The sequence below is a fragment of the Cherax quadricarinatus genome, chromosome 82, assembly GCF_038502225.1.
Source record: "Cherax quadricarinatus isolate ZL_2023a chromosome 82, ASM3850222v1, whole genome shotgun sequence".
Taxonomy (NCBI): Eukaryota; Metazoa; Arthropoda; class Malacostraca; order Decapoda; family Parastacidae; genus Cherax; species Cherax quadricarinatus.
The window spans coordinates 11,237,063-11,255,610 of record NC_091373.1 but is presented as its reverse complement, the minus strand read 5'-3'; the positions used below and the strand labels follow the sequence as shown (position 1 = coordinate 11,255,610).

The following is an 18,548-nucleotide window of genomic DNA, read 5'->3' as shown; positions in this document are numbered from 1 at the left end:
CACTCTCTTAACTTCTCTCTTTTTCTCCATATACTCTTCCCTCCTTGCATCACTTCTACTTTGTAAAAACTTCTCATATGCTAACTTTTTCTCCCTTACTACTCTCTTTACATCATCATTCCACCAATCGCTCCTCTTCCCTCCTGCACCCACTTTCCTGTAACCACAAACTTCTGCTGAACACTCTAACACTACATTTTTAAACCTACCCCATACCTCTTCGACCCCATTGCCTATGCTCTCATTAGCCCATCTATCCTCCAATAGCTGTTTATATCTTACCCTAACTGCCTCCTCTTTTAGTTTATAAACCTTCACCTCTCTCTTCCCTGATGCTTCTATTCTCCTTGTATCCCATCTACCTTTTACTCTCAGTGTAGCTACAACTAGAAAGTGATCTGATATATCTGTGGCCCCTCTATAAACATGTACATCCTGAAGTCTACTCAACAGTCTTTTATCTACCAATACATAATCCAACAAACTACTGTCATTTCGCCCTACATCATATCGTGTATACTTATTTATCCTCTTTTTCTTAAAATATGTATTACCTATAACTAAACCCCTTTCTATACAAAGTTCAATCAAAGGGCTCCCATTATCATTTACACCTGGCACCCCAAACTTACCTACCACACCCTCTCTAAAAGTTTCTCCTACTTTAGCATTCAAGTCCCCTACCACAATTACTCTCTCACTTGGTTCAAAGGCTCCTATACATTCACTTAACATCTCCCAAAATCTCTCTCTCTCCTCTGCATTCCTCTCTTCTCCAGGTGCATACACGCTTATTATGACCCACTTCTCGCATCCAACCTTTACTTTAATCCACATAATTCTTGAATTTACACATTCATATTCTCTTTTCTCCTTCCATAACTGATCATTTAACATTACTGCTACCCCTTCCTTTGCTCTAACTCTCTCAGATACTCCAGATTTAATCCCATTTATTTCCCCCCACTGAAACTCTCCTACCCCCTTCAGCTTTGTTTCGCTTAGGGCCAGGACATCCAACTTCTTTTCATTCATAACATCAGCAATCATCTGTTTCTTGTCATCCGCACTACATCCACGCACATTTAAGCAACCCAGTTTTATAAAGTTTTTCTTCTTCTCTTTTTTAGTAATTGTATACAGGAGAAGGGGTTACTAGCCCATTGCTCCCGGCATTTTAGTCGCCTCATACGACACGCATGGCTTACGGAGGAAAGATTCTTTTCCACTTCCCCATGGACAATAGAAGAAATAAAAAAGAACAAGAGCTATTTAGAAAAAGGAGAAAAACCTAGATGTATGTATATATATATATGCATGTGCGTGTCTGTGAAGTGTGACCAAAGTGTAAGTAGGAGTAGCAAGATATCCCTGTTATCTTAGCGTGTTTATGAGACAGAAAAAGAAACCAGCAATCCTACCATCATGCAAAACAGTTACAGGTTTTTGTTTCACAGTCATCTGGCAGGACGGTAGTACTTCCCTGGGTGGTTGCTGTCTACCAACCTACTACCTCTCTGGTATGGTAGCCTGGCTGACTACCATACATACCACACTTGATTTTTTACAATACAGTGGACCCCCGCATAACGATGGCATCACATAGCGATTTTTCCGCATACCGCTTACTTTTATTGCAAAATTTTTGCCGCGCATACCGATTAAAAACCCGCTCACCGATTTTCGTCCGAGACGCGTCCAATGTGCCCTCACATGTGCCGCCCGTCCCATTGTTTACCAGCCAGCCTCCGCGGTAACATCCAAGCATACACTCGGAATATTTCGTATTATTACAGTGTTTTCGGTGCTGTTTCTGGAAAATAAGTGACCATGGGCCCCAAGAAAGCTTCTAGTGCCAACCCTGTGGTAAAAAGGGTGAGAATTAGTATGGAAATTAAGAAAGATTTTGAAGGGTTTGGGGCTAACCCTGAGAAGCCTATGCCAGTTGTGGAATCCATTGTGCCTACTTCAAAGATTAAGGAAATGTGTGCACAGTGGGTTGAACTGCAAACCTTTATAGATGAAAATCACCCTGACACAGCTGTTGCAAGCCGTGCTGGTGACTATTTCAATGACAATGTTGTGGCCCATTTTAGACAAATCGTAAAGGAACGGGAGGTACAGAGCTCTATGGACAGATTTGTTGTGCGACAGAGGTCCAGTGACTCTCAAGCTGGTCCTAGTGGCATTAAAAGAAGAAGGGAAGTAACCCCGGAAAAGGACTTGCTACCTCAAGTCGTAATGGAAGGGGATTCCCCTTCTAAACAGTAAGAAGATAATGCTCTCCCCTCCTCCCATCCCATCAATCATCACCAGATCTTCAATAAAAGTAAGTGTCATGTAATTGTGCATGCCTTTTTCAGTTTGTGTGTATTAAAATTAACATTTCATGTGGTAAAAAAAATTTTTTTTCATACTTTTGGGCGTCTTGCACGGATTAATTTTATTTCCATTATTTCTTATGGGGAAAATTCATTCGCATAACGATTATTTCGCATAACAATTATCCCTCTTGCACGGATTAAAATCGTTAACCGGGGGTCCACTGTAAATACTACTCATCTCACCCTATATTTTAAGGTAAGTAATGAGTGAACTGTATATACATTTTATCGCTCTGGGATGCTTAAATATCATAGAATAGTATGTGTGGGTGGGTTGGCCTGGTATGGTAGCCTGGCTGACTACCATACATACCACACTTGATTTTTTACAATAAATACTACTCATCTCACCCTATATTTTAAGGTAAGTAATGAGTGAACTGTATATACATTTTATCGCTCTGGGATGCTTAAGTATCATAGAATAGTATGTGTGGGTGGGGTGGCCTGGTATGGTAGCCTGGCTGACACCATACATACCACACTTGATTTCTTACAATAAATACTACTTGTCTCACCCTAGATTAAGACTATAAATATTTTAAGGTAAGTAATGAGTGCACTGTGTGTGTATTGTGCTTTTTTATTGTTTTTTGATGCCTGGTTCTATTGCTAACATAATATATGTTAGTGTAAACTTGTTATCTAGTGTTTGTATGCATTTGTAAGTGGAAAAAAAAGGGTGTTCCACTTTACGGCGGTTTCCGCTTTACGGCGGTAGCCTGGAACCTAACCCGCCGTATAAGTGGGGCCCTCCTGTATATATTATATATATATATTTTTTTTTTTTCAACAAGTCGGCCGTTTCCCACCGAGGCAGGGTGACCCAAAAAAAAAAGAAAGAAAATACTTTCATCATCATTCAACACTTTCACCACACTCGCACATTATCACTGTTTTTGCAGAGGTGCTCAGAATACAACAGTCTAGAAGCATACACATATAAAGATACACAACATATCCCTCCAAACTGCCAATATCCCAAAACCCCTCCTTTAAAGTGCAGGCATTGTACTTCCCATTTCCAGGACTCAAGTCCGACTATATGAAAATAACCGGTTTCCCTGAATCCCTTCACTAAATATTACCCTGCTCACACTCCAACAGATCGTCAGGTCCCAAGTACCATTCGTCTCCATTCACTCCTATCTAACACGCTCACGCACGCTTGCTGGAAGTCCAAGCCCCTTGCCCACAAAACCTCCTTTACCCCCTCTCTCCAACCCTTTCGAGGACGACCCCTACCCCACCTTCCTTTCCCTATAGATTTATATGCTTTCCATGTCATTCTACTTTGATCCATTCTCTCTAAATGACCAAACCACCTCAACAACCCCTCTTCTGCCCTCTGACTAATACTTTTATTAACTCCACACCTTCTCCTAATTTCCACACTCCGAATTTTCTGCATAATATTTACACCACACATTGCCCTTAAACAGGACATCTCCACTGCCTCCAACCGTCTCCTCGCTGCTGCATTTACCACCCAAGCTTCACACCCATATAAGAGTGTTGGTACTACTATACTTTCATACATTCCCTTCTTTGCCTCCATAGATAACGTTTTTTGACTCCACATATACCTCAACGCACCACTCACCTTTTTTCCCTCATCAATTCTATGATTAACCTCATCCTTCACAAATCCATCCGCCGACACGTCAACTCCCAAGTATCTGAAAACATTCACTTCTTCCATACTCCTCCTCCCCAATTTGATATCCAATTTTTCTTTATCTAAATCATTTGACACCCTCATCACCTTACTCTTTTCTATGTTCACTTTCAACTTTCTACCTTTACACACATTCCCAAACTCATCCACTAACCTTTGCAATTTTTCTTTAGAATCTCCCATAAGCACAGTATCATCAGCAAAAAGTAACTGTCAATTCCCATTTTGAATTTGATTCCCCAAAATTTAATCCCACCCCTCTCCTGAACACCCTAGCATTTACTTCCTGTACAACCCCATCTATAAATATATATTAAACAACCATGGTGACATTACACATCCCTGTCTAAGACCTACTTTTACCGGGAAGTAGTCTCCCTCTCTTCTACACACCCTAACCTGAGCCTCACTATCCTCATAAAAACTCTTTACAGCATTTAATAACTTACCACCTATTCCATATACTTGCAACATCTGCCACATTGCTCCTCTATCCACTCTATCATATGCCTTTTCTAAATCCATAAATGCAATATTATATATATATTATATATATATATATATATATATATATATATATATATATATATATATATATATATATATATATATATATATATATATATATATATATATATATATATATATATATATATATATATATATATATATATGGATAAAAAGAGAGAGGTTAAGAGAGTGGTGAAGCAATGTAAAAAGAGAGCAAATGAGAGAGTGGGTGAGCTGTTATCAACAAATTTTGTTGAAAATAAGAAAAAGTTTTGGAGTGAGATTAATAAGTTAAGGAAGCCTAGAGAACAAATGGATTTGTCAGTTAAAAATAGGAGAGGAGAGTTATTAAATGGAGAGTTAGAGGTATTGGGAAGATGGAGGGAATATTTTGAGGAATTGTTAAATGTTGATGAAGATAGGGAAGCTGTGATTTCGTGTATAGGGCAAGGAGGAATAACATCTTGTAGGAGTGAGGAAGAGCCAGTTGTGAGTGTGGGGGAAGTTCGTGAGGCAGTAGGTAAAATGAAAGGGGGTAAGGCAGCCGGGATTGATGGGATAAAGATAGAAATGTTAAAAGCAGGTGGGGATATAGTTTTGGAGTGGTTGGTGCAATTATTTAATAAATGTATGGAAGAGGGTAAGGTACCTAGGGATTGGCAGAGAGCATGCATAGTTCCTTTGTATAAAGGCAAAGGGGATAAAAGAGAGTGCAAAAATTATAGGGGGATAAGTCTGTTGAGTGTACCTGGTAAAGTGTATGGTAGAGTTATAATTGAAAGAATTAAGAGTAAGTAGTAAGAGTAAGAGTAGGTAGTAGGTTGGTAGACAGCAACCACCCAGGGAGGTACTACCGTCCTGCCAAGTGAGTGTAAAACGAAAGCCTGTAATTGTTTTACATGATGGTAGGATTGCTGATGTCTTTTGTCTGTCTCATAAATATGCAAGATTACAGGCATGTCTTGCTACTTCTACTTACACTTAGGTCACACTACACATACATATACACATTTATTCATACACACTCATCTGAGTTTTCTTTGATTTTATCTTAATAGTTCTTGGTCTTATTAATTTTCCTTTTATATCCATGGGGAAGTGGAATAAGAATCTTTCCTCCGTAAGCCATGCGTGTTGTAAAAGTCAACTAAAATGCCGGGAACAATGGGCTAGTAACCCCTTTTCCTGTAAAGATTACTAAAAAGAATAAGAAGAAGAAAATTGTCAAAGTGGGAAGTCTGAATGTGCGTGGATGTTGTGCAGATGATAAGAAAGAGATGATTGTGGATGTTATGAATGAAAAGAAGCTGGATGTCCTGGCTTTAAGTGAAACAAAGCTGAAGGGGGTGGGAGAGTTTCAATGGAGAGGAATAAATGGGATTAGGTCAGGGGTTTCAAATAGAGTTAGAGCTAAAGAAGGAGTAGCAATAATGTTGAAGGATAAGCTATGGCAGGAAAAGAGGGACTATAAATGTATTAATTCAAGGATTATGTGGAGTAAAATAAAGATTGGATGTGAAAAGTGGGTTATAATAAGCGTGTATGCACCTGGAGAAGAGAGAAGTGTAGAGGAGAGAGAGAGATTTTGGGAAATGTTGAGTGAATGCGTGGGGAGTTTTGAATCAAGTGTGAGAGTAATGGTGGTTGGGGATTTCAATGCTAAAGTGGGTAAAAATGTTATGGAGGGAGTAGTAGGTAAATTTGGGGTGCCAGGGGTAAATGTAAATGGGGAGCCTTTAATTGAGCTATGTGTAGAAAGAAATTTGGTAATAAGTAATACATATTTTATGAAAAAGAGGATAAATAAATATACAAGGTATGATGTAGCACGTAATGAAAGTAGTTTATTAGATTATGTATTGGTGGATAAAAGGTTGATGGGTAGGCTCCAGGATGTACATGTTTATAGAGGGGCAACTGATATATCGGATCATTATTTAGTTGTAGCTACAGTTAGAGTAAGAGGTAGATGGGAAAAGAGGAAGGTGGCAACAACAAGTAAGAGGGAGGTGAAAGTGTATAAACTAAGGGAGGAGGAAGTTCGGGCGAGATATAAGCGACTATTGGCAGAAAGGTGGGATAGTGCAAAGATGAGTAATGGGGGGGTTGAAGAGGGTTGGAATAGTTTTAAAAATGCAGTATTAGAATGTGGGGCAGAAGTTTGTGGTTATAGGAGGGTGGGTGCAGGAGGAAAGAGGAGTGATTGGTGGAATGATGAAGTAAAGGGTGTGATAAAAGAGAAAAAGGTAGCTTATGAGAGGTTTTTACAAAGCAGAAGTGTTATAAGAAGAGCAGAATATATGGAGAGTAAAAGAAAGGTAAAGAGAGTGGTGAGAGAGTGCAAAAGGAGAGCAGATGATAGAGTGGGAGAGGCACTGTCAAGAAATTTTAATGAAAATAAGAAAAAATTTTGGAGTGAGTTAAACAAGTTAAGAAAGCCAAGGGAAAATATGGATTTGTCAGTTAAAAACAGAGTAGGGGAGTTAGTAGATGGGGAGATGGAGGTATTAGGTAGATGGCGAGAATATTTTGAGGAACTTTTAAATGTTAAGGAAGAAACAGAGGCAGTAATTTCATGCACTGGTCAGGGAGGTATACCATCTTTTAGGAGTGAAGAAGAGCAGAATGTAAGTGTGGGGGAGGTACGTGAGGCATTACGTAAAATGAAAGGGGGTAAAGCAGCTGGTACTGATGGGATCATGACAGAAATGTTAAAAGCAGGGGGGGATATAGTGTTGGAGTGGTTGGTACTTTTGTTCAATAAATGTATGAAAGAGGGGAAGGTACCTAGGGATTGGCGGAGAGCATGTATAGTCCCTTTATATAAAGGGAAAGGGGACAAAAGAGACTGTAAAAATTATAGAGGAATAAGCTTACTGAGTATACCAGGAAAAGTGTACGGTAGGGTTATAATTGAAAGAATTAGAGGTAAGACAGAATGTAGGATTGCGGATGAGCAAGGAGGTTTCAGAGTGGGTAGGGGATGTGTAGATCAAGTGTTTACATTGAAGCATATATGTGAACAGTATTTAGATAAAGGTAGGGAAGTTTTTATTGCATTTATGGATTTAGAAAAGGCATATGATAGAGTGGATAGAGGAGCAATGTGGCAGATGTTGCAAGTATATGGAATAGGTGGTAAGTTATTAAATGCTGTAAAGAGTTTTTATGAAGATAGTGAGGCTCAGGTTAGGGTGTGTAGAAGAGAGGGAGACTATTTCCCGGTAAAAGTAGGTCTTAGACAGGGATGTGTAATGTCACCATGGTTGTTTAATATATTTATAGATGGGGTTGTTAAGGAAGTAAATGCTAGGGTGTTTGGGAGAGGGGTGGGATTAAATTATGGGGAATCAAATTCAAAATGGGAATTGACACAGTTACTTTTTGCTGATGATACTGTGCTTATGGGAGATTCTAAAGAAAAATTGCAAAGGTTAGTGGATGAGTTTGGGAATGTGTGTAAAGGTAGAAAGTTGAAAGTGAACATAGAAAAGAGTAAGGTGATGAGGGTGTCAAATGATTTAGATAAAGAAAAATTGGATATCAAATTGGGGAGGAGGAGTATGGAAGAAGTGAATGTTTTCAGATACTTGGGAGTTGACGTGTCGGCGGATGGATTTATGAAGGATGAGGTTAATCATAGAATTGATGAGGGAAAAAAGGTGAGTGGTGCGTTGAGGTATATGTGGAGTCAAAAAACGTTATCTATGGAGGCAAAGAAGGGAATGTATGAAAGTATAGTAGTACCAACACTCTTATATGGGTGTGAAGCTTGGGTGGTAAATGCAGCAGCGAGGAGACGGTTGGAGGCAGTGGAGATGTCCTGTTTAAGGGCAATGTGTGGTGTAAATATTATGCAGAAAATTCGGAGTGTGGAAATTAGGAGAAGGTGTGGAGTTAATAAAAGTATTAGTCAGAGGGCAGAAGAGGGGTTGTTGAGGTGGTTTGGTCATTTAGAGAGAATGGATCAAAGTAGAATGACATGGAAAGCATATAAATCTATAGGGGAAGGAAGGCGGGGTAGGGGTCGTCCTCGAAAGGGTTGGAGAGAGGGGGTAAAGGAGGTTTTGTGGGTAAGGGGCTTGGACTTCCAGCAAGCGTGCGTGAGCGTGTTAGATAGGAGTGAATGGAGACGAATGGTACTTGGGACCTGACGATCTGTTGGAGTGTGAGCAGGGTAATATTTAGTGAAGGGATTCAGGGAAACCGGTTATTTTCATATAGTCGGACTTGAGTCCTGGAAATGGGAAGTACAATGCCTGCACTTTAAAGGAGGGGTTTGGGATATTGGCAGTTTGGAGGGATATGTTGTGTATCTTTATATGTGTATGCTTCTAGACTGTTGTATTCTGAGCACCTCTGCAAAAACAGTGATAATGTGCGAGTGTGGTGAAAGTGTTGAATGATGATGAAAGTATTTTCTTTTTGGGGATTTTCTTTCTTTTTTGGGTCACCCTGCCTCGGTGGGAGACGGCCGACTTGTTGAAAAAAAAAAAAAAAAAAAAAAAAGAGTAAGACGGAGAATAGGATAGCAGATGAACAAGGAGGCTTTAGGAAAGGTAGGGGGTGTGTGGACCAGGTGTTTACAGTGAAACATATAAGTGAACAGTATTTAGATAAGGCTAAAGAGGTCTTTGTGGCATTTATGGATTTGGAAAAGGCGTATGACAGGGTGGATAGGGGGGCAATGTGGCAGATGTTGCAAGTGTATGGTGTAGGAGGTAGGTTACTGAAAGCAGTGAAGAGTTTTTACGAGGATAGTGAGGCTCAAGTTAGAGTATGTAGAAAAGAGGGAAATTTTTTCCCAGTAAAAGTAGGCCTTAGACAAGGATGTGTGATGTCACCGTGGTTGTTTAATATATTTATAGATGGGGTTGTAAGAGAAGTAAATGCGAGGGTCTTGGCAAGAGGCGTGGAGTTAAAAGATAAAGAATCACACACAGGGTGGGAGTTGTCACAGCTGCTCTTTGCTGATGACACTGTGCTCTTGGGAGATTCTGAAGAGAAGCTGCAGAGATTGGTGGATGAATTTGGTAGGGTGTGCATAAGAAGAAAATTAAAGGTGAATACAGGAAAGAGTAAGGTTATGAGGATAACAAAAAGATTAGGTGATGAAAGATTGAATATCAGATTGGAGGGAGAGAGTATGGAGGAGGTGAACGTATTCAGATATTTGGGAGTGGACGTGTCAGCGGATGGGTCTATGAAAGATGAGGTGAATCATAGAATTGATGAGGGAAAAAGAGTGAGTGGTGCACTTAGGAGTCTGTGGAGACAGAGAACTTTGTCCTTGGAGGCAAAGAGGGGAATGTATGAGAGTATAGTTTTACCAACGCTCTTATATGGGTGTGAAGCATGGGTGATGAATGTTGCAGCGAGGAGAAGGCTGGAGGCAGTGGAGATGTCATGTCTGAGGGCAATGTGTGGTGTGAATATAATGCAGAGAATTCGTAGTTTGGAAGTTAGGAGGAGGTGCGGGATTACCAAAACTGTTGTCCAGAGGGCTGAGGAAGGGTTGTTGAGGTGGTTCGGACATGTAGAGAGAATGGAGCGAAACAGAATAACTTCAAGAGTGTATCAGTCTGTAGTGGAAGGAAGGCGGGGTAGGGGTCGGCCTAGGAAGGGTTGGAGGGAGGGGGTAAAGGAGGTTTTGTGTGCGAGGGGCTTGGACTTCCAGCAGGCATGCGTGAGCGTGTTTGATAGGAGTGAATGGAGACAAATGGTTTTTAATACTTGACGTGCTGTTGGAGTGTGAGCAAAGTAACATTTATGAAGGGATTCAGGGAAACCGGCAGGCCGGACTTGAGTCCTGGAGATGGGAAGTACAGTGCCTGCACTCTGAAGGAGGGGTGTTAATGTTGCAGTTTAAAAACTGTAGTGTAAAGCACCCTTCTGACAAGACAGTGATGGAAAGAATGATGGTGAAAGTTTTTCTTTTTCGGGCCACCTTTCCTTGGTGGGAGTCGGCCAGTGTGATAATAAAAATAAAAATATAAATAATAGCTGGGTACTTTACTTACATTAGCAATAGTAATCTTTGGCTCCTCTTGTGACTTAGGCACACGAGTTCCCTGTGGTCTCTCACTATCAAAGCCAATAAATTCCTCCTCATCGTGAAAATGGCTAAATTCATCATTCTCATCTTCATCCTACAGAATGAAGAAGCAATAAGAATTCTGCTGGGATTGCAAGCAAAATAGGTACAATAACTTTATAATCACAGCATTATATTTTCCTTTTTTTACACTAGCATTGTCACACCAACTGATGTCAAATTTTTCCCCACCTCTATATTCCTTGCCTAATACATATTGCTTTCCCATTTCTTATCTATTTAACCTATTAATTTTGCTGCCAAGCAGTTTTAATTTCTCAATGCAAGATTTATTTTTCCTCATTTGCTATTATTCACAATGACAAATATATGTCAATAGTTATATCTGGGATTAGGGTACAGGAAAAAATGTTAATTTCAATACAAAATTTACATTAGCTACAAAAATACATACACACGTTTGAAAAAATTTTGATATAAAAGTCATTGCTCTGATCACAATGAAAATTATATTGAAGCTTACCCAACAGCACTGATATAGCTTAGAAATCTTTAGTGGAAGTGGTCAGTTAATATATAAATGGAATTCAGGCTGAATGCCACATGGGTAAATAAGAGCAACCAAGAATAAAGAAAGATAACAATAACAAATTTCTATATTCATTATGAAACTGACAAGATATTGATAAATTTCAAAGTCAATTTATACATTATTATTTAATAAAGCCTATTTATACAATATCATACTAGCCTGTTGTACATCCAACAGGCTTGTACAAGTGTGTTAGACTGGAGTGGAGGCAAGCAGTTTTTATGATCTGATGTGCTGTTGGAGAGAATAGAATAACATTTACGAAAGGATTCAGGGGAAATTAGTTAACCTAATTTGAGTCCTGTAGGTGGAAAGTATAATGTCTACACACTGAAGGGATGGGAATGTTACAGTTTGGAGGGTCATCTGAGCTGTGATGTCAGTGATCTTCTGGCAAGACAGTAATTGAATGAATTACAGTGAAAGTATTTTCTTCTTTCTCAGGTCCCCCTATCTTGATGGGAGACATCCCACTTAAAAAAAAAAAAAAAAAAACTATGGGTAGTAGCTATAGCCTTAATGGTTATACTGTGCCTGAGGGGTGGAGGAGTTAAATGGGTGACACTAGAAAAAGGATAGCTTAATTCTTTGAATCAAGAACCTTTCACCAAGCTCAAGAAATCCTCCTTAAAAGGTGCACACTAAAACATTTCTAGGTTGTAAACATACTGTTCCTTCCTTTTAGCTTTTTCTCTCATTTGAAACTTTTGTATTATGCTTATTACAAAACAAGTTCTCACCATTCATCTCACTAAAGCACAAAAAGACAAATAATTCAATAAACTTCCATAAAAAATATTAAAAAATACATTAGTGCTCACTGTTGCTGGCTGAATCCTTATGAAAAGACTACCCAGCAAGATAAAAAGTTAAACTTACTGACAAAAGAATACCTTAACTCAATTGTATTTCTGTGCCTTTTTATGTTAAACTTTCTCTTATTGTAAATATTTTTAACCAGTATCAATAGGCAGTAACTGTTTAAGTGTTAGTGCTACCTCTACAACTGCCTCCTCTTCATCATCATCATCTTCCACATCCACTCGCAATCCACTAGATGCTTCACTACCATCTTGCCTCCCTCCACCACGAGACAGCCCTTCTTCATTTCCTTCATTTCCTTCTTCACCTGCTATTTCATCCTCCTCTTCGAATACTTCAAATTCAGCAAAGTCATTATCTTCATATTCTTGCGCCCGAGCACGAACACCAATAATTCCAGTTAGTAGTAGTAGAATAACAAATCTCATCTGAAAGGGAATTTTTTTGTATCAGTAAACAAATTCCATATTTTAATTTATACATCAACACAGACATCTGTTGTAATGAAAAGATCAAAAAGTGTATTATACTTGCTAAAAGTACAATACACAGTTGCCATCCATCTGCCAATGTATTCATGGATCCTCCCACTAAAGTAAGGTAATAAATCAGGATACCACAAGCATAAACCAATCTAATTATAAATAGATAATTATAAACATTTATGAAGGGGTTCAGGGAAACCGGCAGGCCGGACTTGAGTCCTGGAGATGGGAAGTACAGTGCCTGCACTCTGAAGGAGGGGTGTTAATGTTGCAGTTTAAAAACTGTAGTGTAAAGCACCCTTCTGGCAAGACAGTGATGGAGTGAATGATGGTGAAAGTTTTTCTTTTTCGGGCCACCCTGCCTTGGTGGGAATCGGCCAGTGTGATAATAAAATAAATAAAAAACAGGAATTGCATGTAATATAGGTTGATTACAAAACAGGTTGTGGGTTAGTGTGCTCTGAGGAGTTAAGACATAGTAAGAGCACTGTAGTTATATTCTTGAGGGACATAACTAAGTACATATAGGGTACAAATGATACAAGGTATATTTAAGAAAGAATGCTGACAATGTAAAGGCAAATAAATCTAACAAGGGATTCAAACTGAACAACTTTAAAATTTATAAAATTCATAGGTATGGTAAGCACTGGTGTTCCGGGGGTCAACGCCCCCATGGCCCGGTTCATGACCAGGCCTCTTGGTGGAATCAGGGCCTGATCAACGAGGCTGTTACTGGTGGCTGCATGCAAACTGATGTATGAGCCACAGCCTGGCTAGCCAGGTACTGACTTCAGGTGCCTGTCCAGCTCCTGCTTGAAGACAGCCAGGGGTTTATTGGTAATCCCCCTTAAGTTTGTTGGGAGGCAGTTGAACAGTCTTGGACCCCTGGCACTTACTGTGTTCTCTCTTTTATACTCATGGCACCCTTGCTTTTCACTGGGGGGATGTTGCACCACCTGCCAAGTCTTTTGCTTTCATAGGGGGTGATTTCCATGTGCAGATTTGGTACTAGTCCCTCTAAGATTTTCCAAGTGTACATTATCATGTATCTTTCTTGCTTACATCCCAAGGAGCACAGGTCAAGGAACTTCAACTGTTCCCAGTAATTTAGGTGTTTTATTGTACTTATACATGCAGTGAAAGTTCTCTGTATATTCTCCAGGTCTACAATTCTAGCTGCCTTGAAAGGGGCTGTTAGTGTACAGCAATATTCCAGCCTAGAAAGAACAAGCAATTTCAAGAAAATCATCACTGGCTTGACATCCCTAGTTTTGAAGATTCTTATTATCCATCCTATCATTTTCCTAGCAGATGAATAGAAACAGTGATGTTGTCATCTTTGAAAGTGACATTCTCTGACAGTATCACCCCCAGGTCCTTCACATTTAGTTTTTTGCTCGATTGTGTGCTTTGAATTTGTTTTGTACTCCGATGAGCAAAATAAACCCCACACTGAAGCAAATGTTTATAAAGGTATAAAATGAGTTAGACAATCATAGGTGAAAAAAATAAGAGAATGCCTCGCATGGGCCTTCTGTTCTTGTGACAATGATATTACAGCCAATAATTAACATGTCAATGTGGATGGCATTCAGTTTCCGTGCTTTTCCAGTATCTTGCTGAAAATTACTTGGAACAACCACATGTAGGCTAGTTGATTTATGTGAAAGCCTAATGCACACACTGCTGAGGTTAAATATCACTAGGATCTGGCCAGTGATTAGAAGGATCACTGCATGGATACAACCTCACCCTCAACAAAGGAGGCCTGAAAAAGCCACAGGCTTTCTCTGACAGGGTATACAGTACCAATATACCAGGATCTGGATATGTACAAGCTCTGTAAAAAAATTTTTTATCTTTTATCTTTTTTATTTTTTTATACAGATCAATTTTACAGGCTAATTTCAAAGCTCAATCCTATCTAAGGTATACTACCACTCCCCAGGATGCGACCTACAACACTCAATTAACGCCCATGTATTTACTGCTAGGTGAACAAGATTTAAAAATGAGCAGTGTGATGGCACTATATTTTACAATTTATAGAAAGATCATCAATACACTTTGTGATAACTGTTCTAACACTGCTATAATATATCAGTGGAAGCAAAACTGCTCTATCACTGCCAGTCATGGCTAAAAAGCACTGCAAACAAGGTACAGGTACACCACTGATTTTCTGGCAATGGATGGTCTGACACCTCCCTTAGTCCAAACAAAATTATGAGCAGGAACTTGAAACTCCCAAGCCCGCCAGACCAGTTTACTGGGCGTTGAGTGCAGCCATGTTCACATGAATTGTCTTTGCTGCATTTGCTGGTAGTGATACCTCAATTTGTGAGATATTAGCTTATTTTGCTCAAATTTAACCCTAGCTATGGCTTGTAAGAGAGCTGCAAGTGTCAATGGTGGTGTCAAATGTAAACACATTTGTTGCAAGAAAAATTACACTGGAAAGTGTCAAAACAAATGAAGCAACTTCGCTTAGATGAAGTATTTAAAAAGACTGCCAAAAAGAATGTCCTGTAGCTTCAACTTCAAGTACCCTGGATATCACTCCTGCAGTATCAGAAATCCAAGATGAAATGATCAACTAGAAAACAGACAGTAATCATGACAGCACTCAACTTCCGAATTGAGAAATAAATTTTATTGCTAAAATCTTGTTTATTTAATTTACATTTAATATTTCTTTAATTTAAGGTTTTATCAGTCCATGGTGCTTTATAGACATACAAAAAGTGCATAATTAGTGGGTTAGAATGTCTAGAACTAGATGAAAGTCACCACTGTTGGCTCGGCAAAACAGTTAATCTGGCAAAGCTTTGGAACCAGGGGTGCTGGAAAATCAGTGGTGTACCTGTATCTCTCCTACATACTAGGGAAAAATAGTAAATTATTTATATTAAGATAAGTTTTATTCATGTTTCTTTACATATGGTAGATTAATAGACTATACATATATTACACATTTACACAGTACAATGATTATGATAAACTGCTATAGACCTACACAACAATGACAAGGGCAACTTTATTCCCATATAGTACAGTATAGTACACAAATTTGTGGAAAATCATATACAGATATAAATTAATTAAGCCATACACAAAGCTGTTTCAGTATTTATAAATAATTTATATTAAAAACACAGTGGAACCTCAGTATACGACCAGCTCCCTACTGGAAAAAATCTCAGCACTTTACCAAACAAATATGACCTGCCAGAACTTTGCTGTAAGCTATTTTGTTTTCTTTGCATTTTTTGGTGTGCTTTTTGTATTATTTGTATAAATAAGTCACCATGGGGGCTACGAAGATTAGTGATAACAGCCAACCAAACAGAAAATTGGAACAGCACTCAAATGGCCATCTGGAATGAATTAAATACTGCACTCGTATACAAAAGACATTTTATTAAAACATAAGACATAACAGTAAGTTCTCAAATGATTAAATAACATGTTAGGTAAAAATGACAAGTGCAACTAATGTGACATTTTACTGTGGCAACATTTCACTCTCCAGGAACTTTGTTAAGCTTTGTTAGCTTGACAAAGCTCCTGGAGAGCAAAACATTGCCACAATGAAATGTCACAGTAGTTGCACTTATCTTTTTACCTAACATCTTGTCAGTAAGTCTACCAACATTATTACAATAAATGTCAGTATTCCCACTGACGTTATGAAATCGCAGATCAGTCAGAGGTCGGCTACATTTCTACTGGCAAAGAAGTCTTCCATACACAAATTTAGCAAAAATATCTGCAAGCACTAAGGTAACAAAACCTAACCAAAAATAAATCTAAATTATGTTGGTGGATAACTTTTAACCCTTAAACTGTCCAAACGTAGAGCTACATTCGTGTGCATAGCACTCTGATCGTAGATCTACGTTTTATTTTACATGCTTTCAATCTTGGCACGGTAAGCCTGAGTTGCCTAGACATGAGATAATGAGTCTGTGTACTCAGTGTGTGCAGTATGACAAAATTCGGGGATGCTGGGAAAAATGCGCACTTCTTCATTTTAAACAAGTTTTTTTCTTTCCCAAAATGTTCAGAGCAGTATGCACATGAATGCTGATCTATGTTTGGATACTTTAAGGTTAATTATATTTCAACAAAACACAGAAACTTACACCTAGATGTTGGTGATTTCACTAGATAAGATAAGATAAGATTTCGTTCGGACTTTTAACCCTGGAGGGTTAGCCACCCAGGATAACCCAAGAATGTCAGTGCGTCATCGAGGACTGTAACTTATTTCCATTGGGTTCCGTAATCTTGTCCCCCAGGATGCGACCCACACCAGTCGACTAACACCCAGGTACCTATTTGCTGCTAGGTGAACAGGACAACAGAGGTAAGGAAACGTGTCGAAATGTTTCCACCCGCCGGGAATCGAACCCGGGCCCTCCGTGTGTGAAGCGGGAGCTTTAGCCACCAGGCCACCTAGATGCCATATTGTTTAGATATGTAGATATAGTTACAGTATTATATTCATGGAAAGCTCTAAACTCATATGGGTTATACAGCATCTGGGAAATGGGGGGACAATCAGGTTTGAAGAAAGGAAGTTTAGAGATTTTAAGAATACTTTGAGCAACTCAAATTTGATCTGAGGAAGGGGAGGGTATCTCAGATTCCTTGGCTAACATCAAGGCAACCCCCACCTTAAAGGGTCATAGATTGATATATAGACAGCTAGATAAGTAAGTTTATTCAGGTATACACAATTACATAGAATATCATACAAAGATAAACAGATAAATAGATAGGCCAAAGTTACTGACCGGCAGCTGGATGCCCAGACATTAATACACGTAGTGCATTATCATCAATTTGCTAATTTATAGTTAAAAAAAACATGCCTGCATGGGTTGTACAAACCTTATCTATGAACTTATGGCTTCCTGACTGTCATGTAAATGACTCTCAACAAATTAAGTTACCCCGGCTGCCGGGCATATAACTAAAGTTAAAAGAGAATATTAAAATTACAATTACTGGGGCAGTTGTAAAAGTTTCATAAACAGTGACAAGCATAAAACTGATAAAAGCTCCCAGCGGGCGAAATATCTCTTTAATAAATGCCCACTCTCTTATTTGCTAGGTGTCTCAATCTTGCAGTTTGTTTTATATTTCTACTGGATGGCACAAAATATCTAATAAACGTTCATGCAGTATGTACGGCCAGGGAAGCCGCTAGCAATTATAAATAATGCTACCCTAAGAAAAGAGAAACCCTAGAAATACACCCCCGATGCCGTAATTCAACCTATTAACTTATTCACTCGACATTTTAATTCATACAAGACAGCTACCTGGCACTGTACGTGTTAGTTATAACTCTGAGAATATTTTTAAAGAGGTTAGAAGGCACTTACATTGAAGCCACAAGGTATAGCAAGTCGAGCAGCCCAGGCTAGGGTGACCATCACTGCTACAGACGGCAGCTCCAGCCTGGACAGAGACCCCGCCTCTAATCACAGCCTTCCTGTATATAACAATACTATTATTATTACTTCTATTTTAACAACAATAAAAAAAGCTCTAAGCTGGATGGATTATATAAAATATTTTTTTTAGGTTTGTTTTCCACACAGGACGTCTTCCACTAATGTAGGGTGATCCGTAAAAATATAATTTTTTTTATTTTTATTTTTTTTATTTTTATTTATAAATTTTAGCATACATACAGAGGTACAAAAAATACAGATAAGAGCAGCATGCCAAAGCCACTTATACTATGCATAGCATTACAGGCTGGCTTAAAATTAACTTAAGATTAACTAAGCAATGATGAAATCAGTGATAAGACATTATTGTAAACAGATAACTATAAAATACAAATGAGTATTACAAAGACAGGTCATATGGTTGCATGCATTGCTGTTCATTCAGGTAGTGTATTTGAAAAAAAAAATAACAAAGTTAGGTTTAACATTTGTGTGATATAATTGTGAGTAACATTTAGGATATACAATTTATATGGTTCAGTTATTCAGTATTT

General features: G+C 38.7%; 1 protein-coding gene across 1 annotated transcript in view; it reads right to left on the bottom strand.

The window, feature by feature from the left end:
- LOC128702832 (PAT complex subunit CCDC47) overlaps positions 1-18,069 on the bottom strand; it is a 67,167-nt gene extending 49,098 nt beyond the window's left edge. Inside the window, exons 1-3 of the mRNA XM_053797255.2 lie at positions 17,923-18,069; positions 12,218-12,469; positions 10,593-10,721 (exon numbers count right to left, since the gene is read on the bottom strand). Coding sequence (XP_053653230.1) covers positions 10,593-10,721; positions 12,218-12,469; positions 17,923-17,973 — 432 coding nt within the window. The 5' untranslated portion in view covers positions 17,974-18,069. The remainder of the gene's footprint in view (positions 1-10,592; positions 10,722-12,217; positions 12,470-17,922) is intronic.
- Between the last annotated feature and the right edge of the window lie 479 nt (positions 18,070-18,548).